We start from the raw sequence: 22,083 nt of genomic DNA, 5'->3' as shown, positions 1-22,083 counted from the left end.
TGGAGACTTATTTGTGAGGATCTGGTGATTGGGGTCCTGAGAACTCTTAATAAAGGTAATAGTAAGGTCTGGAAAGGATAAAGGGGAGAGAGGTGGTGGAGGAAATAACGATGAGACTCAGTGTAAAGTTGGGTATCACAAAACAGGGTAAGGAAAGGGGGAAGGCGAAGAACAATTCTGTACAAAGGTATGTGAAAAAAAAACTGCCTAAAATAGGCAAGTCGAGTGTCGGAAGTCGTGGAAGATAGGAATGAGAGTTTGATGTGCTGGTGAAGCATTTGACTGAAAATTTGTGAGAAGTGGCTAGCACTGCGGAATGGCACTGGGACTCAGGAGGCAGAGTGAGAGGTGACGGGATTGGGGAAGGTTTGTCTGTTAACAGGAGTTGGGATGAGGAATGTCCGTATTTTAGAAGAGTAGTTGGGAGGTGAGAAGTCATGATGTGAAAATGCTACAGGGCCTTGTAACCAAGCTGACCTGGAGAGTGAAGGAATGAAGGCTAATGATGCTCCCGAGCTGTTGTGGTGCCCCGAGAGCAAGATGTCATGGTGGGGGTAGGGGACCTTTGGGGCCAGGCTGTTGTTGGGGCAGATTGATGGGTGAGAGTGATGGTTTTTGTTTGTGTCTTCAATTAGATGCCTGCAGGAGAGTTAAATGCTATATCTAGCAAGCTCTCAGAGATTTGCAAGAGTATTTGGGGCCAGAACTATATATACACTCAAGGCAGTTGAAGTGAATGAGGAACTGACCGATTAGGTAAAAGCGGAAGAGACAATTTGGAGTTAGGTAGCTAGAGAAAAAAGAGAAACAATGAAGGCTCTCTTGGATTTTATTGAAGCTCGGTCGGTTAAAACGGTAGGAAACTGACGGAAATACCGTAGGAGCTCTGGAAAGAGGGTCTCAAAAAGAAGGTAGTAGTAACAGTGTTAAATAAGGTGGCTGCAATGAGGGAGCCGAGGACTGAAAGGCCAGTGGAACTACCTTTGGGTGGTGAGGGCTAATGCTTCGTTGGCATAGCGAGAAGAGTGGAGGGGGCAGTGTGGGACGCAGGTCGTGGAGCCAGCCCCCATCCTCACGTAACATTCATTTTAAGCGGTGAAGGCTGCATGATGGGTGCATTATGTTCAGTTAACTGTGATTCCTTTTTACATCGGTAGTTTAGAGCTTTTCTGAAATCTTTGTTAAATCTCTGAGTTCCCCCGTGGTCTGTACTCTTTTCATATATCCAACTGAAGAATATTCTTTTTTTTTTTTTAAGATTTTATTTTATTTATTTGACAGAGGGAGACACAGCGAGAGAGGGAACACAAGCAGGGGGAGTGGGAGAGGGAGAAGCAGGCTTCCCACTGAGCAGGGAGCCCGACGTGGGGCTCGATCCCAGGACCCTGGGATCATGATCTGAGCCAAAGGCAGAAGCTTAATGACTGAACCACCCAGGTGCCCCCCAACTGAAGAATATTCTAAATATAAAAGTACCCCATAGACGGCTCTCTTTTCAGATTTGGTTCCGAATCTATGAATCAGACATGAATGAAAAATTATGAAATTCCTCTCTGATACCTCAATGAGGGAGTCTAATTCTGGGAGCTATTGTTTTAGGTGCCTTCTCCTACATCAGCGGCAACGCTTTCTTGGTCTGATCTATTATTGCAGTGTAACTGAAGGCTGACATCCAGCCCTGTGATTTAGATTTCAGTTTTGAGGGGGCAAAACGTAAGAGGAGGGGTCTAGGACTGGCAGGTTTTCGTGAAATACGATTAGCCTGGAGAAGTCTCTGGCAGTTGGAAGTGCAAAGTCCTCTTCTTCTGGGCAGAACTGTGTTCCTAAAATTCCTTTATCACTTGGTTGTGAGAACACCTTTGCCCCTTAACTCACCGCTGAAGCCATAAACAGTGGAGGAGTTCTTGCGAAGCCCTTGGCTTGTATAAAATGTAGGTTCATTGTAAAACCAATCACCATTTCTCATCTTATTCTAAAGGAGACCAGCTCAGGATGTCGGCGTACTCCCAGCACCTTCCCACCCCTCAGTGATTCTAGGTGCCCCTTCTTCCCACTGGGTTTTTAGTTTAGTCAGGCATTCTTTTGAACACATGGCGGCGGACTCACTCATAGAGGCCAGACCTCTGGTGGGTGGGCGTTCATTGGGGGAATCCTGTGGACCGAGATTTTAGCTGGGGCTGGAGGCCCTTAGAAAGGACTGTGAATAGTGTTCAGAATTCACCAACAGGGTAGATATAGTAGCGTCGTGTCCAAAGGCAAGGATGTAAAGGAGAAAAATGGAACCTATTTTGTGATACAAGAGGGTGAGAAGCCAGAACCCTAACCCTTTTTTGAAATTTTTTGTTCTTTGTATTAATTCTCATTTAATTTAATTCTTATAGCAGCCCCGAGGAGTGGATAGGCCCTATGCCTGTTTTACAGATAAATTGGTTGAGGTTCAGCAAATTTAAGGAAACTGTAGGTTACACGGCAGGCAAGTGAACAGAGGTAGGATTTGAAGTGATTCTGCTTGATTCAGAATTCCCCTCCCCATACCACATTGCCCTTCAGAGGCACAGAAGGAGAACATGTTTATATGTAGACAGCTTTTTGTATGTTTGTATCTGAAAATCTAAGATCATGTGTTGTATTTCTTTGATTTTTCTTCCCCCTTTGTTTCTTGTCTGTGATTTGTTCTTTTGGTTGACACACTGCCGCCCACCCCAGGGGGCAGACCGTGTCTGTTTGCATCCGAAGTAGAGAAGTTTCAACATGCCTGGGTGAGCTGTGTGTGTGTCTCTCTGCTGCATTCCTTCTCTCAGGAGGCAGGCGGAGCACAGCTGTGGCTATTTGGCCCAGAGCACAGCTGTAGTCAGCCAGCCAGCCAGTTGACACCGCGGCGCATGGTGTCACGGTCTCATTACTCAAGTGTGTCCAGCTCAAGCTGCTGCCTGATTGGCACTGGTCAGGGCCACGGTGAAGAGGAGAATTCTATGCACTTTGCAGGAACAATTTCGCAATGCCTCATATTGCCTTTGCCACAGGGTCTCGTAAAAATACCATGAATCCAAGCTTGTTTGCATAAAGCCAAACTGCTGGTTGCCGGCCTCTGTACTACTCCTGAGGAATTCCGGTTATCATTTGACCTTGGGGCTTTCATTGCCGCTATGTTTTCATCTCGATTTTAACGCAGCTAAGTTAAAATACGATGCACATTTTGTTCAACTAATAACATTAAGAATCAAAAAGAGGACCACAAGGGCAATAAATGATTAATGTATTTGGTGGGGATGGCAGTAGATTATACTTGGAGAAAACCCACTTATTGACAACAACCAAGAATAGCAAATGTAAATTCTCCTTACATAGATATCTTTTTATTAGGCTTCTTTTTCTTCTTCCTTTTATTTAAAATGATGAAATGAAACTAACAGTGTTTCCCTTTTTTGCTATTTTGCAGAAAAAACCGCTGTCTGCAATAATAAAGGAAGTCTGTGATGGGTAAGTATTACTTAGGATTCGTCTGAGTTGCTTCAGTCCACAAATTGAGAAGCTAATAAAATATTCCTTAGCAATTATAAAATGTTATTCCTCAGCCACTCCTTGACCTGCCCATCACGAATTACTATGTAAGATTTACATGCCCTCTTATACCAAAAAATTACTGTTATTCCTCAAAGAGCAGAAAGTGTGAAATGGCTGGCTTATGCACACTGGGATCGCTTTTATTTATTTTGAAAAGTTGTGGTTCATTCACCCTACTCAGCAGGGAGCAGTCTGAAGTTCCTGAGGTTAAATACACACTTCATCTGATATAAATTGAGAGGACCATTTAGGTTCCCATAGAAGATAAAAGAATTTAAAAGACAAGCCTGTGTGTAATTTGGCAGCCGCAGGAACTTCCCAGTGTTAGAGCTTCCCTCCTTGTCTTTGGCTGCTCTAACAATGCAAAGGAGAAACACTTGGAGAAGTTGCATGAGGTTTTTCTGCTATGAGAGCGGAATTATGAAGCGAGTCTTACTTGGAGTTTATTTAAGACCTGGGATACTTAATGGGAATGTTTCCATTTTGCAGCAAGCATACTGATTGGGGGATTGTAGAACACAGAAGCAATGGGAATGAAACAATTATCAAAAATTTAAATTGCATCCATTTCTTTTGTTTCCCACTTTCTGCTCCACTCCTTCAAAATGGGGAGGAATATAACTTCGTATTTAAATACCCCTGCTCAAAGCCATGCAGACGAAATATTCCAGGCACTAGGTGTGGAATAAGACCAAGAAGACCAAGATGATCCACATAGGAAATGGTTGGTCAGGCTAGTGTCCTTTTGTTTTAGGAGCTCCATTGTGGGGTATATTGGGTGTAGGCCCACTTCCAACTGCAGGGTGCTTCATTCATCTAACTGTGTCACGGTATAGAAATGAAAATGACCATTGTTTGTTTTTCTGATCAGTTTTGCTTGTGTTTTTAAGGTGGTCCCTTGCCAACCATGAGTACTTTGCACTGCAGCATGCTGATAGCTCAAACTTCTATATCACCGAAAAGGTAGGTCAACCACGTTATCTAATCTGGGACACTCGTATCTAAAAAAATGAAAACATGACTGATATTTCCTCTGTTCAGGACTAGGTGAGACATGGTGGTCTAAATTTTAAGTCTCTACGGTCCATGAAAATAGAGTATACCTTGCAAACAACCGCTACTTTAGTATTAAGGCAATATTCAGCCCATTGCAGAGTGAAGACCAGACACGTTTCTGCATCCCATTTTAGCAACTACCCTTGCCTCCTAACAGTGAATTTACTAATTATTTTTCTTTCTTATTCCTTGGTTAAAGCATTTATTTGATGTTTAATGACTCCTTTCTCAGACTTCTTTTTTTGAAGAACGATCTCTAAGTCCTTTTTAAAGTAGTTGAAACAGTTGACAAGAAACCTTCCAAAGGTGGCATTGTGTAGACACGGAGTGTTCTGTGACTCCTGGGTACTTGCTTTCTTCTTGGGTGTTTTTTTTTTTTTTTTTTTTTTATTCTTCAGGAAGCTTGGAGGAAGGAAGGGAGTGGTGAAGACTGCAGTGGTTCTGGCAGCAAGTAAAAGCAATGTCTTAGGGAGATCTTGATAGGAGAAGGGAAAGCTAATATGGGCCAGGCCCATTTGTGGATTTCTTCCTCAAGAAGAACCTGTGTTATACAAATTACTGGCTTTGGTTAACAGATAAGAAACTGAATCATAGAAGTCCGATGGCTTGACCAATATCTCAGGGTTAGTAAATGATAGAATCAAAAAAGAAGTCCAGACTTGGTGTTTCTGTCACTTTGCCTTTTGGGAATTTCTAGAAGAGCTTAGCATTTAGCTCAGTTTTATGGAGAATTCACTGAAATACATAGAGCCAATATTGTCCTTGTGGAACTTCATAACTTTGTGGGCTTGGTGGGGAGGGAAGGGTCAGCCCTCTGAACAGTTTTCATTACAACAAGGTGATCAGCACTGGAACAGAAGTGAATACAAAGTGCTCCTGGAGGAGGGGACATTGGGTGACCCTCAGGCTCCAGGCTTTGTTCCTCCCAATAAGCAGTCCCTAGAATGACTGTGAGTTTACCCGTGAATCAAATGGTGGTGCAAGGTGGAGGCAGTAACAAGGGTTCTGTTGCTCTGTGAGGGCTTGCTCTCCCCAGTGTGTGTGTGTGTGTGTGTGTGTGTGTGTGTGTGTGTGTGAAGGGGTGTTATTCAGTTCAGCCCAGAGGGAGTATAGTGAGAGGCCTGGAAATGCTTCTTAGAAATGGCTTTGTTCTTCCCAGATGGACCCTGGAATTTTCATAACTGATCAGGTTTTCCTCTTCATACTAATTGACAGAAAGTTGAGAGTAAACAAGTAGACTAGATTTCCTGGCCTGTGTTGTATTTAATTTTGCTTGTTCCTTTGATTCATTCCACAAACACTTAGTTTCCTGTCTTTATTTCCTCTTAGCTTCATTTTCTCAATATTTTCCATTTATTCTATACCACATTTATATGCTCTGCATGCTATTTTTTGTGACATAAAGAGGATATAAATAAATAAGTTAAATGTTCGCAGTTAAATGTATTGCTGTGGCTATCTTTCAGCAGAATTCTGCCTCGTTTCAACTTGGTTCGCCTTTTAGAGATAACTCAAATATTACAACTTTTGGGGATGTATCGGAAAAGCTTGGATAGAATAGAAGTTATATAGGGTTTTTCAAATATCACCAATTAGTGGGTGTGATATCAATTTTGTTGGCTGCAATAGCATTAAAAATGAGAATATAATAGGATATGTCACAGCACATCACCTGTGTTGTTTGTAAATCCTTGTATTTTACGTACATATACACAATACATGTATATCGTGCTGGATTTTCCCCCTGGGTTGGGGTAAAACCACAGTCAAAAGTCATGGAATCACAAGTAGCCCTGCCTTTGATTCACCTGTATTGGCTTGTGTCCCCTGGGGTTGTCCTGTCTTCTGTCTTCATTATCAGGGGACCTCAGTTTACTGGAGATTACTACGACGAGACTGAAGGGAGAACCTTTCAGAAATGTACGTTTTCAGATCCCACCCTCAGAGACTCAGACTGAGCTGGCCTTGGAAATGGCCTAGGATTTTGCATTGTTTTAGAGCTTCCCTGGAATTCTAATGTGGAAAGCCCAGGACCACTTGGAGGAATACAGGTCTGGGACAGCTTTTTGGTACCGGTACGCTGTGTACCAGACGGTGTGCATCGTGAACAGAAGTTACGCTCTAAGTTTGACTTAGGAGTGTGTTTGTGTGCTGCCAGTTCTTAGGCTAATTTAAAAATTCAAATAATATTTATGCTTCTGTTCTAATTAAAATTAATATATACTCAGAAAATTACAACTCCACAGAACAGTGGGAAAATTGTTATTTTATCAGGCATCTCAGTCATTTTTTTTTAGAAAATCTTGCGTTGCCTGAGGAAACTGTTAACATTGAGTTTGAAAGGGACCGCCACCTAAGTCTGTCACCCAGTCTGGCCATCTTCAGTGGGCGGTAGCAGAGATTATTCTTCTATTAAGAGTTTAGGGAGTGAGAAGACTTAGCTTCCCACTCATTGCCCTTTGTTTGTAAATAAAATGTCATCACTCTTCCTCCCGCAGCTGTTCCTGGGCAACAGCTGTGTGTGCATGTGACACAGAACTCGACTTGATATGCACAGGGCAGGAGAGGGACCTCGGATCCTGGGAGCAAACTTGGCTGCCTCCAGTCTGCTGTTAGGTCCACCTAGTTCCTTGCAAGTGCTCCTATAAATACAGCCCATTTTCCATTTTGAAATAATGTATTTAGTATCATCTTGGTAACTTACAGCCCAGTAAGTTGTTAGGTAATACTTGCATCACTATGGTAACCGGTGATTAATTTTTAAAACTTATGCATGTTCTTCTTAGTTGCTGATTTTCCCTTGCATATGAGGTGGTCTCCCTCCCTCTGCCAGAGATAAAATACACCTGTAATTTTAAAGAAGAAGAAAAATTCTCCAGGCTCGACATGCTAACACATTTTGTGACTGACGGATGGGTGCTTGGGACTCTCTTCTAAGAGACTTGGGAAGGCACCTCCCCTACTTTTCTCATGTTATCCAAGCATATTTTCCAAAATAGTCTTCATTTGCTTATTGGGTCATTAACTTTGGTTTTTCAGTGCGGTGGGAGAGATTGTCATGTTGGGCAGCTCTCAGCAAAAGCATTGCATGCAAATCCCTTACAGAAAGTTAAGTCAGCTACTCACAAATTCAGATTCTGCCCCAGAAACTTTTATATTTCAGGGTGATGTCCGAGAGAGAGAGAGAGAGAGAGAGAGGGAAAATAAAAAATAAAAAGTGAATTGTGTATCTTTTTTCAGTTTATTGAGGTATAATTGACAAATGAGATTGTAAGATATTTAAGTGCACATCGTGGTGATTTGACCATAAGTATATGCTATGAAAGGGTGCCCCCCATATAATTAACACATCTATTACCTCACCTATTTATTTATTTATTTGATGGGAACATTTAAGTTCTGCTTTTTTTTTTTTTTAGATTTTATTTATTTATTCATGAGAGACAGAGGGAGAGAGAGAGAGAAGCAGAGGGAGAAGCAGGCCCCCAAGGAGCAGGGAGCCCGATGCGGGACTCGATCCCAGGACCCTGGGATCATGACCTGAGCCGAAGGCAGACGCCTAACCATCTGAGCCACCCAGGCGCCCAAGTTCTACTTTCTGCAAAGCTTTCAGCAAATTTTATTTATATAATATAACATTATCAACTATAGTTATCATATTTTACATTAGATCTCCAGACCTTGCTCATCTTGTTAAGCTGAAAGTTTGTGTTCTTTTACCAGCCTGTCCCTATCTGCGCCCCCCTCCACTCCAGCTCCTGGCAACCACTTTTCTTTTTTTCCAGGATTTGTTTATTTATTTTAGAAAGAGAGCGTGAGTGGGGGGAAGGGGAGCAGAGGGCGAGAATCTCCAAGCACACTCCCCGCTGAGCACGGAGCCTGACCCGGGGCTCCACGTCACGACCCATGAGATCATGACCTGAGCCGAAGCCAAGAGTCAGATGCTCAACCGACTGAGCCACCCAGGCGCCCCAACCACTCTTCTACTCCCTGTTTCTATGAGTTTGACTTTAAGTGATACCATGTAGCATTTGTCCTTCTCTGTCCCACTTACCTCACTTAGCATAATGCCTTCAAGGTCCATCTGTGTTGTTGCTAATGGCAAGATTTCCTTCTTTCTCATGGTTGAATAATATTCCATTGTACCCATACACCGCATATTTTTTACCCGTTCATCTGTCGACAGACACTAAGGGTGTTTCTGTACCATGGCTGTCATAAATAATGCTGCAGTGAACATGGGAGTGCGTGTGTCTCTTCGGTAGCCTATTTTCATTTCCTTTGGGTAAATATTCAAAAGTGGGGCTGCTGGTTCATATGGTAGTTTTATTTTTGAAATTTTGAGGAACCTCCATACTGTTTTCCCTATTGGCTGCACCAATTTACATTCCCACCAACAGTGCATGAAGGTTCCCTTTTCTCCACATCCTGGCCAACACTTATTTATGTATTTGTTGATGGCCATTCTAACAGGTGTGAATCATTTTAGTTTTGATTTGCATTTTCCTGAAAATGAGTGATGTTGAGCACCTTTTCATATACTTGCTGGCCATCTGTATGTCTTTGGAAAAATGTCCATTGAGTTTCTCCGCCCATTTTTTTAAAGAGGATTGTTTGGGTTTTTTGCCATTGAGTTGTGAGAGTTCTTTGTATATTTTGGATATTAAGCCCTTATCAGATATATGATTTGCAATTTGTTTTCTCCCATTCCATGAGTTGCCTTTTCATTTTGTTGATGGTTTCCTTTACTATGAAGAAGGCTCTTTAGTTTGATGTATCCCACTTGTTTATTTCTGTGAATTGTATGTTTACTTTAAGTATTCCAGTGGAATTTGTCTTCCCCCAAAGAGTTGTATATAGAGCAAGTGCTAAACATTTCAGCTCATTATCTCCTTTCCGTCTGCTGATGCATGTGTTATTGTGTCCATTTTACAGTGAGGGAGGTGAGACCAAGCAATAGATTGTTGAGGTCATGCACGTGGGCAGTGGTCAAGCTGAGGCTTGGACCCAGGGGGGTCTTTCTGCAAAGCTTTCTAGGTCACCTCCTGGAAACCCTCGGTCCCCACTGCCTGGGCCCCAATTTGTTTATGAAGCCTTTTCTCTACTGACCCCAGGCCGGTGATCCTGATGGTAACCAGCTTAAAAAAATAAATACAGGAAGCTACAGCCTGTGATCACAGCTTCAGTCTGTGGCTTCTTTATTCCCTAAGAGGATAACTTGGAGGAAGTTGTAACAGGTAGTCTTCCACTCACGAGGGATTAGCAAAGTACAGTTGACACTTGAACAATAGGGGTTTGGCCTACACGAGTCCACTTATACATAGACTTTTTTTAATATAAATACAGTACAGTTACTATAAATGTATTATCTCTTCCTTATCATTTTCTTAATAACATTTTCTTTTCTCTAGCTTCATTGTAAGAACACAGTGTATAATACATATAACATACAAAATATGTGTTCATCGGCTGTTTATGGTATTGGTAAGACTTCCAGTCAACAGTAGGCTATTAATAGCTCAGTTTTGGGGGAGTCAAAAATAATATGTGAATTTTTGATTGAGTTGGGGGTCAGTGTTCCTGACTCCTGTGCTGTCACTGGTCAACTGTACATTTTCATTTGCCTTTGGTAGGGACTGTATAATTGTCTAAGGTAGTATTATTGCACTAATACTTTTCTTTTTAGGAAAGTTGCCTGGTCATCCTTAACCCTAAGCATGCAGATAGCATGGGGCATGGTGAGGGGCACCATTAGTACACTGTATACTCTACAGTTAATCCCTATTACCATCTGTTGCAAATGTATGAAGTATCCTGATATACCTTGGCAAGATCTTATTTAGATGAATTCTTACTGTGTTAGTAAGAGAGATGACTATGCCTCATTCAAGCTCTCTCAGCAAAGCTGGCCCCAGCAACCTTTGGGAAGGAAATGAGGTCATTTGAGGGGCACCCCTTTTTATTCCATTCTTATTTCCCAGATGCTCTGGGTTCTCAGAGACCTTGAGCCTCCCAGAACCTGGGCAGATAGGGATTTTGTCCCTGGGATTCGTATGTCCCACCCAGTCAGGAGACCACCGGATTATCATGTGGAATTCATTTCAGTTATCATGCATTGAGTCCTGGCCTCCACAAAGAGCTTAGTGAGAAGAATATGTTCCATTCTCTGCATTTGTGATCTCAAGGTCTAGTAGAGGAGATAGTCTTGGAATGGGCACAGGTTTTGAGGAAGGGGAGGAAATAACCAAGTAATTATAGAAGGGAAGAGGGAAGCGAAAGGGTCCTGGAGCAGGCTAACTACGTCTAACCTGAATTTGGGAAATATATTCCTTCAAAGACTGAACTTCCTCCCTTTGTGAGTTTTAGCACCGTGGCAGGCCAGTTTAGGAGTTATTTGGTTGGGGGTTGCAACTGCCATGAACATTTGTTGGATGCTTGCTATATGGCAAGCTCTCCCCGCCAAGTGCTTCACATGGACTGTTGGTCTTAATGAATCTTCAAAAAAAAAAAAAAGCCTATGAATCAGGTTTTATTATTACACATTCCATTTTACAGAGGGCACAACTGAGGCTCTGGGGTGTGAGTAAGTGAGCTGAGATTGGACCCAGGAAGACCGATTCCAGAGCCAGTGTCCCACGCTTTTAGGCTGTTCTGTGAGACGGGCAGGCATTCGGACAGTTCTCATCATGCCATACCACGAATGGGAGGTACGCCAGCTCTTGGAGCCAGAGATGAAGAGAGGTCTTTCCGTCCTCTTCTTTAACCTCCCTGGTTTCCTCTGCTCAGCGTCCTCATTCTACCAGCTCTTGGTGCTCCAGAAAGCCTTTGATTCTATATACACCTTTGCCCCAGTAACCCAATTTGATCAGCGCTGCTAAGCCCGAGAAATTCCACAAAGGTGCACATGCCATCAGTAGGGCTTCTTTTCCATTTGGGACCGGGCTAGTGAGCCCAAGGCAACTGGTTCCATCTCTGTGTGGGAGGGTCAGCTTTGTACACAGATGGCGGATGGCACCTCTGAATGGGCTCAGCTAACAGGGGTACATGTCTCTGTTGGTCGCTACACAGAACGAGAGCAGGGCTGTCGTGTGTCTGGCTCAAGAACGCCATAATGAAAACAATTCAAACTTGTACATGTGCCTTGGATAAATTTTATTTCAAACATGCCCCTTTTTGTGTGATGGACATAGGCTGTCTCATAAAAGAGTAGGGATATTTGTGTTAACCACATCTTCCTGTTTCGTGTTGGTGTCCTTAAGCACTAGACATTTCACGCCAACTTGGTTCATCTTTTCAAAGTGGCTAAAACTTTGTGGGCTTGGAGGTATTTCTGAGAAAAGATTGGGAAATTTTCTTCTCTATTTTAAGCATAATGTGAAAGTGTAAAACTTTTTTAAGTAATAAAATTATAGGACAATAGAATTAGTCGTAGCGTTTTTCAAACTGTAGGTCATCACTCATTAGTGGGAATGAAATCATTTTAGTCAGTCAGGAGAGCTTTAAGGATGGACTATAAAAGAGTACAAAAATAACAGTCTATTATGGGTGTTGTTTTGTGAAATATTTGCTTCTCATACATTAATAGGTAATACGGGGATAGTCTTAGTTTTTCCCTTGGTTTGGGGTCAAAAATGTTTGGAAAGTCACTGAAAAAATCATTACAAGGGAGGGTTAACTAGGGAGAATAAATACAAGGCTGTATTTAAGTTTACTAGTTCAAGAAAGCCTCACGTTCGGAGTGTGCTCTTCCCTGAAGAAAGTAACACACATACACAGACCACCACCACCAAACAAAATACAAAGTGAGGCTTGTCTTTTCTTGGGGAGCCGTCCTGCTCCTGGTTCCTGGGAGGAGCAGCTCTATGACCTGGTGCCATGTGTCCTCCTGTTGCCCCACAGCTAATGGCACCAGGTGCTGACACCTTACCCTAGCTGGGCCCCCATGCAGGCTCTTCCGGGAATCTGAAATTGAGAGGTAAGTTGGGTGATGGTGTTTGCTGAAACGGGAAAGTCATATAGAATCACATTTGATGGCAGATAAATCTTCCTGCAAGCTAACTACAGGGCTTGGTGGACTGAGCCATAAGGGCAAGGAGTAAAACCAGCCTGCAGGAAGGATTGAGAGTAAGGGGGACGAAAGGCCCTGAGGGAGTCAGAAGAGGTGGAGAGGGAGAAGCTCCCTATCCTGATTTCCCTTTCTGCTGTTTCCTGTCTTTGCACCCTTGTGAGAGGACCTGCTGGGGCTTTTCAGTCCTGCCCCTTTACTTTAAACCACCGCAAGTTGGTCTTCGTTACTCTCCATCAAAGAACTTTCATTGGGATCAGCATCTTAATTTGAGCAAACCAGAGCCCAGGGATGTTGTGAATTTCCTGACCCAGCCACATGACATTGCCTTTTCTGCTGCCTGTGGTACAAGATTCTGGATTCGTTCAGCGGAAGCCACTGTCTCTGCCGCGGCAAGCCTTCCCCCTCTGCCAGGTGTGACCAGCACAGGCCACCACCTGCAGACCTGGGCCAGTGCCCCAAGCCTGGCTCTCAGCAGGCAGGAATGCAAAGAGAAATGTTCCTGCTTTTCACCTTGCCTTGTGCCTTCAGCTCTCCTCCGGCTCCTGACTCTAAGCATTTCTCTCCTGCTGCCCCTTTGCTCTCTCCCTTGTCTTCCCCTTACAACCTGCTGCCTGCTGTGGACTTGTTAAGGACTGCACGTTCACATGCGCCCTGCTGCTGAGTTCTTTCTTTTTTGACTTGTGATTGAACCTGACTTCTGTTACGGATGCTCCCTGACCTAATGTCTGCTGGAATGCCTGTCACCAGCTTTTGGAAAGCACTGGACTCTACTAGACAGGCTACTTGTACTGGATCTGCCAGCTCATAATCCAGGTCTGTCAAACAGAAGCAGCCATGCCAGGAGAACAACAACAATAACCACTGTGTTTGCATATATTCGGTAAAACAAACTTGTATTGACTTCCCCTGTGTGCCAGCTCAAGATAGTTCCAACCTTCATGATTCTCAAAATCCAGAAGGGGAGAGAGACAAATAAGTATTTACCCCAAATTAACCAGTTACAATTGTGTCACAACGGACAGATGAAAGCATCCAGACCTAATTTAGCCTGGAGCAGGTGACATTTAAGCAGAGATCTAGGACAAAGGTGGAGGGGGTGGCCCTTAAAATGGGCAAGATGTGTCGAGAGAGTTTTTGCATAAGCCTCAATTCTCAAGGCCTTGTCAGGCCATAAGGATTTTACACTTTTTTTTTTTTTTTTTTTTTAAGTAGGCTCCATGCTGGGCTTGAACTCATAACCTTGAGACCAAGACCTGAGCTGAGATCAAGAGTTGGACGCTTAACCAACTGAGCCACCCAGGTGCCCCTAGGATTTTAAACTTTATTCTGAGAACACCAGGGAGCCTTCAGAGGGTTTTAAGCTAAACCATAAATAATTGGACTACAGACTCCCCTGTGATTAGTTTGCATACACCGTAAGGGAAGAGTCAGCCTATGCTAGAAATGATCAGAAAACCTTTTACTACAGAGAGGAAAGAAATGCAAGGTATTTTGAAATATATCTAGAGATTGACATCGAATGCTGGGTGGCCCTCTTTGATTCCAGGGAGAAAACGGGACCAGATAAGAATGTTCTTGAAATGTTTGTTATCTATTAACCTCCTTGATATCCTGGCTAAGGTTAATAATAACACATTGCAGTTAAATAAAGCTGCCCTTTTATTTATTTTCACAGTGATATCTTCTTGATGAATTTGTTGATTTGCACAGCCAGATAAAATGTTAACATATAGGGGCACCTGGGTGGCTCAGTCGTTAAGCGTCTGCCTTTGGCTCAGGTCATGATCTCAGGGTCCTGGGATCGAGCCCCACATCGGGATCCCTGCTCAGCGGGGAGCCTGCTTCTCCCTCTCCCACTCCCCCTGCTTGTGTTCCCTCTCTCACTGTATTTCTCTGTCAAATAAATAAATAAAATCCTTAAAAAAAAAAAAAAAAGAATGCTTTAAAAAAAAACTGTTCACATATCGTTACCCAACTAACATACCCAATTTTAACTTCCCTTTTGGGTACTCCTAATTTAGAATGCAAAAATTTTCTAATTTATATTCACAAGAAAATAAGTAGAAAAAAATCTGTAATAGATTGGGGCATAGAAGTACAAGAGGGAGAAAGTGATTTGCTCAGATTTGACAGTTAAACACGTGCTGGGGTGAGAAAGATAATGAAGTGCCTGATTATTCATAGAGTTTTCAGTCTAGAAAGTAGACTAGATTGACACCAATTGATGATTGATGGGGGTCACGTTTGGAAAGATTATTGGGAATATGATTTTTGAATCAGTTAGGTTTACATTTTTGGACCTATATGATTGAGTACACATTAAAAAAAATCTTTTAAGTAGGATCTGAACTCTTCTGCTTTATTTTTTAGTTTATGTGCTGCCAAAGCAAGCATTCTGCTTTATTTTTTAAACATCTGACTCATACACCATAAAATCTGCCCAATTAAGATATACATTGCAATGGTTTTAGTGTATTTACAGTGTAATATACTCTCTAGATAGTAAGTCTGTGTCCCATCCCCCTGAGGTATTTTCATTTTCCAAAACAGCAGCTCTCAGACTTAAATGTAGATCACGTCTCAAATCTAGAGATTTAGATTCAGTAGATCAAGGCTGGGGTTTGAGCATTTTTAACAAAATGCTGGTGGTCCTAGTGCCATATTTGAATACTACCACTAGAAGTGGGAGCAAGCCTCTGGATCTTTCCCCTGATTCCTGCCTGTGATGAAAACCCATATTATGAATTCTTATTGGCTTGTAGGCCTGGGTACTCCCTGTACTAGAGGCCTTATTCTGGTTGGTTTCCACTGTTGCTGAGAGAGAATGAGGTCCAACTTCCTTCCTTCCTTCACCTGGCCATCAGTGTGGGCCACAGTCTAACCCCAGGCAACATTTTCAATTTGCTGTCTTTCTCTTGTTCCATCAGCTTTAGACAAACAGCCTTCGTGTTCTCCAAATAAACCTTACTCTTGGAATTTAATTCTGCTCCTCCTCCTGCCCCTCTCCCCCATTGTATTTCAGGTACAACACTAGGTGCTGGGGATAAAGACAGGAAATGACATACTCCTTGCTTCTGGGGAGATGACTCAGCAACAATCACACACTGGAAACAAAGTTATTAAAATAACCACCACTTCAGGATGCTTACCTCCTCTCCTTAACCCACCCTCAATTGTTTGAGCAGGAAGAAAGCACCCCGCTTGAGCTCGAGCCGGGGGAGGAGCACAGGGAGAAGCAGTCTCCCCTTTTAGCAGGGAGCCCCACTCAAGCTGGATGCCAGGGTCCTGGGACCATGATCTGAGCTGAAGGCAGTCGCTTAACCGACTGAGCCACCCAGGCGCCCCTTGCCTGAAATAATCTTAACCACAATTTTGGAGATTAGTTTCTTAATTCAGTCCTTTTGTAAATTTCTTCGCCCTTCTACTGCTAGCAGAATCCTTGCTTCTTTAGGTTACTGTCTCTTAGGTTCATTTGTTAGCTAATCAGAACCTACATCTCTTTACTGTTGCCTTGAACTGATGTTTTAACTATTTGTGCGCTAATTTGTATTTTCTTTCCTCTGGGCTTAGAAATGCCTTACAATCAAAAATTGTGTATTCCACCTCTAAATCCCCATGACAGTGTCTCACCTGGTTCCTTGAACGAAATAAGTAGGTGTTTGAGGACTGTTTGTTGATTTAATGTGATGCAGTTTTCTTTGCAGGATAGAAAGTAGTTAGTCTCAATAAATTATGTATGATTTTGGTTAATTCAATTACCAGAATATGCGCATACACTTTCAGATTATTCCCTGTGGAGGAATTGTAGGGTGAGTAAATGAATCTTAATGCTTCTCTCAGAGTCTTAAATCAGTGTTAAAAAGTTAGCTTTTGATCCCCCACGGCTTATTAGTTATCTTTCCCAAAATAAGTACTGTATATACATTCACTCTCTCTCTCTTTCTCCCCCCCCCACACCTATACTTAGTTGGATATCAATTAAAATTTTTTTAAGATTCATGAAGTTTCATAAGATAATAATTAAACCAGTTGCATGGATTGAAGTACTCCCTATTTTGAAATAAATGATCCATTGCTGAGAATTTGGTCAACTTTAGGAATTTATCTCTAGTTCACAGCAATAGCCATGGGGAGGGAGAAATAAGAGCTTCCCCCTCCACTGTACCTTATATTATACAAATAAATCTTTATTGTGCAGATAATCAGCTAGTAATCCAGTTTCAAAGTCAGTATTATCATTCCTATTTTCAATGTAGCAAATAACAAACTCTAAGAATCAAACTGTAGTTGTGAATGATAATTTACCCTTAATTATGTGATAGTTCAATCTGAGAAAGTGTGTTTTACTTTATCTCACCGTGGGGAGCCATTAATATTCATGTGGCTCACCCATCTCAAGTTCTTTATTTCAGACAATTGGCTCTGAGGAAGCAGTGGTCACAGAAGAGGAGAGAGAATGCTAGGCTTAAATAAATACTTCAGAGTTTCCGTGAAGGAAAATACGGCCCATGACTTAGGAACCTTATTGGCATTCTCTACCCCATGCCCACACACTCTTTTCCATTAAATAAAAGAGAGGCTTACTATAGTCACACTCCACTATGGTGACCCATTTTCCAATAACCAGTGAACCACTGAATGCAACTGTTTGCAGTTGGCATTACATGTACATATGGTGGAAACAAGTCACCAAGAATAGAAGTTGGAGCAAGAATTTTGACCAACACAAAGAATGTTTTGAAATAGGTCATCTTGTATTTGCTTGTGTCTTAGTCCTTTCAGACTGCTATAAGAAAATACTGTAGACTGAGTGGCTTATAAACAACCAAATTTTATTTCTCACAGTTCTGGAAGCACCTTCATCTTGGCAGATTTGGTGTTTGGTGAGGGCCTCTCTTCTTGTTTCGTAGACGGCCATCTTGTCACTGTACCCTCACTTGGCAGAAGGGAGAGAAAGCTCCCTACCGTCTCTTTTAAAAGGGCATTAATCCCATTCATGAGGGTAAAGACCCACCTCCCCAAAGGCCCAATCTTCTAAAACCATCACTTTGGGCATTAGGATTTAACAAACAAATTTTGGGGAGACGCAAGCATTCAGTCTGTAGCACCTGGCCACATGCTAACCAACAGTGTTTTATAATCATCCCCGGACTTACATTTTGAGTTTCTTCAAGTCAGGAACCAAAAGATTATTAATATTATTAACATTTAGATTTTATTAGACCTATTAGATTTTTCCCAATTCAGTAGAATGAAGACAAAAGGCTGAGCAATGGGAAGTGTGATAGCCGTATGGTGCACCTGGGTATTTGATTCTTGTGATGTTGTTTGGGATAGGAATGATAGGTACTACTTTTGCTTCCCTCAGCCCTTTCTCAATCCATCAAGCCCAACTTGTGAAAACTGAAACACCCTCCCGCCCCGCCCCCCCCCCCACACGTGCGTACATGCCTCAGATTGTCCTGCATTTTGCTCACAAGCTCTCCAGCCCTGGTATTGGGCTTCCACCAGCCACTGCCTTTTCTGGGAATGTCATCTCGCTGCTATCCTGCTGTTTTGCTCTCAGTGACTCAAACTAAATTTGCAGTAGTCTTTTTGAAGTTTTCTGTAAAAACATTTCTTGGGGTGGTTTTAGAATTTCCTAATTAGAGTTCGGGAATTGGATGGGAGCTATCATTTTGAATCATTTGGTGCTTTTCCTCTTGGGAAGACTTGGAAGAATATATACTTATTTCAGGATGATGGGGGAAAAAAAAAAGCCAGTCTAAGTTGAGTCACATAAATGAGAGAGTGCAGGAGAGAGGAGGTACTCACTGCCATCAGTATTACTCAGATGTCAGTGGTTTTATGACATGTTATTTAATGTTTACCACTGACTGTTGGTTAGAGGCTATCATGTTGATTACACAGGCAGCTTTTTTTTTTTTTTTTTTTTTTTTTTGCTTAGGCTCCCTAGCTTGGGTTTGGTAAGATATGACTGCTTCTAGAATTGCAGGCAAAGATAAATGCCAGAGGTCATGATAATTCCATGTCCTCTAATTCAGCTATTAAACCAATGAATAAATTGACTCAAGTACTCAAACCTTTAACTGTGAAATGCTCAGATACAGAATGAGTGACACACTCTGAAGGCAGGCACTTGTTTACCAAAAATGGCCCTAGAAACACTAGAACACTCCTTCTAAACAAAGCTACCAACAGTAAAAAACAAAACCCGTTATCAGTAGAGGAGAATGATTCTGTGACTCTTACAGTGTGTTCCAAAGCCAGCAACTTAATTGCACATTTCCTAAACACAATCTCATTCATGTGTTTTATACTGCAGAAATGAGATTTATTTTTGTCTAGCTGTTAGACTATGGTTCTCAAAGTTTTAGGATGGAAACACAATATAGACATTGTGTGTTTGTGTCAGGATAAAGGATTCATGAAACTATAACTCACTATACTACTTGGAAATCCTTTTTTGGTGTTAGTTTTAGTCTGTTATGTTCTGTATTTTTATTTTTAAAGTGTTTGCTAGGACCCATCAGGATGATTTTGTAATTATTAATGGTTGTGATCCATAGTTTGAAAAACATTTTATTACAAGGTCAAGGGCAGAGTTAGATTTCCTCACCTTTGTTATCCTAATATCTAGAAGAATGCTCAATAAATATTTATTTCATGAAAAATGAATACCCTCTACAACAGTAAATCAGTGACCCAAGGGCAGACTTAAGGGGTAGGTGTGAACAAAAATCAAAAGAAAAAAGAGAAATAAAAAAAGAAAGATAGAAAGGTAGACAGACGAGGGAGAGAGCAGAGGAAAGAGATCTTAACCTCCACCTGCTTGCAGCTGTTTTCAGGCTGTGACAGTGGGTGACATGGGGGTTCTAGGTTGCCCACTCTTTCCACTGTGATCACAGTTAATTTACGGTACTAATTGCTGTGTGATTATTTCTTTTTAATCTTCATTGCTCCAGTTATCTACTGTTGCATCAAAAAACACCCCAAACTTAGAAACATAAAACAAAACCCCATTATCAGTGGAAATGATTAGTTATACTCATAGATGCTCTGGGTCAGGGATTTGGACGTGGCAAAGCAAGGATGATGCCTTGCCATTGCATGATGATGTCTAGAGTCTCATTTGGAAAGACGCAGATTTCTGGCGGATGGAATCATTTGGAAGCTTCATCACTGGTATGTCTGGCCTCTGGACTGGGATGACTCAAAGGCTCAGCTCAGCTAGGACTGTAAATGGGAGTGCCTACATGTGGCCTTTGCATGTGGCTTGGGCTTCCTCAAAGCATGCGGCAGTGTTCCGGGAAGCTCCCTGAGAGGGCACTTTCTAAGAGCCAGTATTTCAAGAGAGCCAAGCAGAAGCTTCATGGTTTTTTGTGATTGAGCCTTAGAAGTGCTCCGGAAGGGGCGCCTGGGTGGCTCAGTCGTTAAGCGTCTGCCTTCGGCTCAGGTCATGATCCCAGGGTCCTGGGATCGAGCCCCGCATCGAGCCCCGCATCGGGCTCCCTGCTCGGCGGGAAGCCTGCTTCTCCTTCTCCCACTCCTCCTGCTTGTGTTCCCTCTCTCGCTGTGTCTCTCTCTGTCAAATAAATAAATAAAATCTTAAAAAAAAAAAAAAAAAGTGCTCCGGAATCTTCTGTTCTACTCGACTGCTTGAAGCTGTCACAAGCCTGCCCGGATTCCAGGGGAGAGGGCAGGGGATCTTCCTCTCTGTGGGAGGAGTGGCAAAGAACTTTGGGGCTTTTTAATTAAGCCACTTGTATGCAACATCTTTTTACCTTTCTCTTTCAGGAAAGAGCATTCAGATAGGTTTACTACTTTCCAGAAGTTATTCAAAGATCAAACTCTGTACCTTTTCACTTTTGCTAGATTTCAACTCCTTCAGCTAAGAGGAAGAAGAAAACATTAAGAAAAGTAGAAGAAATTTTACATTACTAAAACATAGAGCAGCAATGAGACGATTTTCACATTGATGAAGGACAGGAGGAGGAAAGATCCATTGCTTCTCTTTCTTGAGGGTGGGGAGCGGGGGGAACAGTGACTGTGTAAACTGAGGAAGTGTTCACAGGAATTTAGAGGGAATCCATTAGGCACTTTGATATTTACACCTTCTTTTGAGTACAGTTTTGGGGGATATTGGTTCACTTCCTTTACCATAGCTAAAGTTTAAAGTTAAAAAATAAAAGAGAGCCCTTTGTTACATCAGCTGCACTTGTAAATTGGTAACTAACTACTCTTCATTTTTCTTTCTTTCTTTCTTTCTTTTTTTTTAAGATTTTATTTATTTATTTGACAGAGAGAGAGAGGGAGAGCACAAGCAGGGGGAGTGGCAGGCAGAGGCAGAAGGAGAACCAGACTCTCCACAGAGCAGGGGGAGCCTGATGTGGGACTCGATCCCAGGACCCTGGGATCATGACCTGAGCTGAAGGCAAACACTTAACCAACTGAGCCACCCAGGCGCCCTACTCTTCATTTTTCAAAGAAACTCTTGAACTTGGTGCTGTAGCTAAAAAGAAAGATCTGAAAGACACCTGGTGAATTAGTTGCAGTCCTATCCAGTCTCTGAGACTGGTGTAGCTCAAGTTCATCTTGGCTATCAAGCATACGCTTCATTTCTCACTCCTATGAGGAGAAGAGTAACAAAGACCAAAAAATAACTTTAAAAATGATTCATTTTGTGATCTTATTTAAGATTTTCCATTTCATTAAGAGATGAATAGGAAGGGATAGCTTCCTCTTGCATTATGATTGTTTAAAATGTATTTCTTCTCTTTTGCCATTCTTTCTCTGCTCTCTAATGTTTGTTTTTCTCCTGTGACCCTGTTTCTTTCTTCCCGCCGATTTTTTCCTTTCTGTCTTTCTGTCTGTGACTTCATTTTTCTTTGACTCCGTCTTTCCATAGTAACATCTTTATGTTATTAGCCATCTTTTATTTTATTTTTTTTTAAAGATTTTATTTATTTACTTGAGAGAAAGCAAGTGAGAGAGAGCGAGCACGTGAGCTTGAGGGAGGAGCAGAGGGAAAGGGAAAGGGAGAAGCAGACTCCCAGCTGAGCAGGGAGCCCACTGCAGGACTCAATCCCAGGACCCCAGGATCATTACCTGAGCCGAAGGCAGATGCTTAACTGACTGAGCCACCTAGGCGCCCCTATTAGCCATCTTTAAAAAAAATGTTTCTTTCTGGTCTCTGTTCATCTACTTTTCTTTCTCTTCCTCTGTGTTCAAATGCTCTCTCTCTTGCAACTTCAGACTCGCATGCCCTGTTAGTTAGGTTTAGATTTTTAGATATAAAAAAATAACAAGATGCCACTTTACTAATTTAATACAACTTACATAAAATAGTCCTTTTCCCATTATTTGCTGCTTCTCAGCAAACTGATAGGAAGTAT

The 22,083-nt window shown here is 42.1% G+C and overlaps 1 protein-coding gene across 4 annotated transcripts in view; it reads left to right on the top strand.

Moving 5' to 3' along the window:
- ELMO1 (engulfment and cell motility 1) overlaps positions 1–22,083 on the top strand; it is a 523,658-nt gene that overhangs the window by 116,495 nt on the left and 385,080 nt on the right. For all 4 annotated transcript variants that reach the window (XM_028104852.2, XM_028104849.2, XM_028104850.2 and 1 more), the window contains 2 exons: positions 3,440–3,480; positions 4,455–4,527. In XM_028104852.2, coding sequence (XP_027960653.1) covers positions 3,440–3,480; positions 4,455–4,527 — 114 coding nt within the window. The remainder of the gene's footprint in view (positions 1–3,439; positions 3,481–4,454; positions 4,528–22,083) is intronic.

This window comes from Eumetopias jubatus, unplaced genomic scaffold (genome assembly GCF_037043125.1).
Source record: "Eumetopias jubatus isolate StellerSeaLion01/CBP00866 unplaced genomic scaffold, mEumJub1_p1.0 scaffold_14, whole genome shotgun sequence".
Lineage (NCBI taxonomy): Eukaryota > Metazoa > Chordata > Mammalia > Carnivora > Otariidae > Eumetopias > Eumetopias jubatus.
This window is presented reverse-complemented; position numbering and strand designations above follow the sequence as displayed.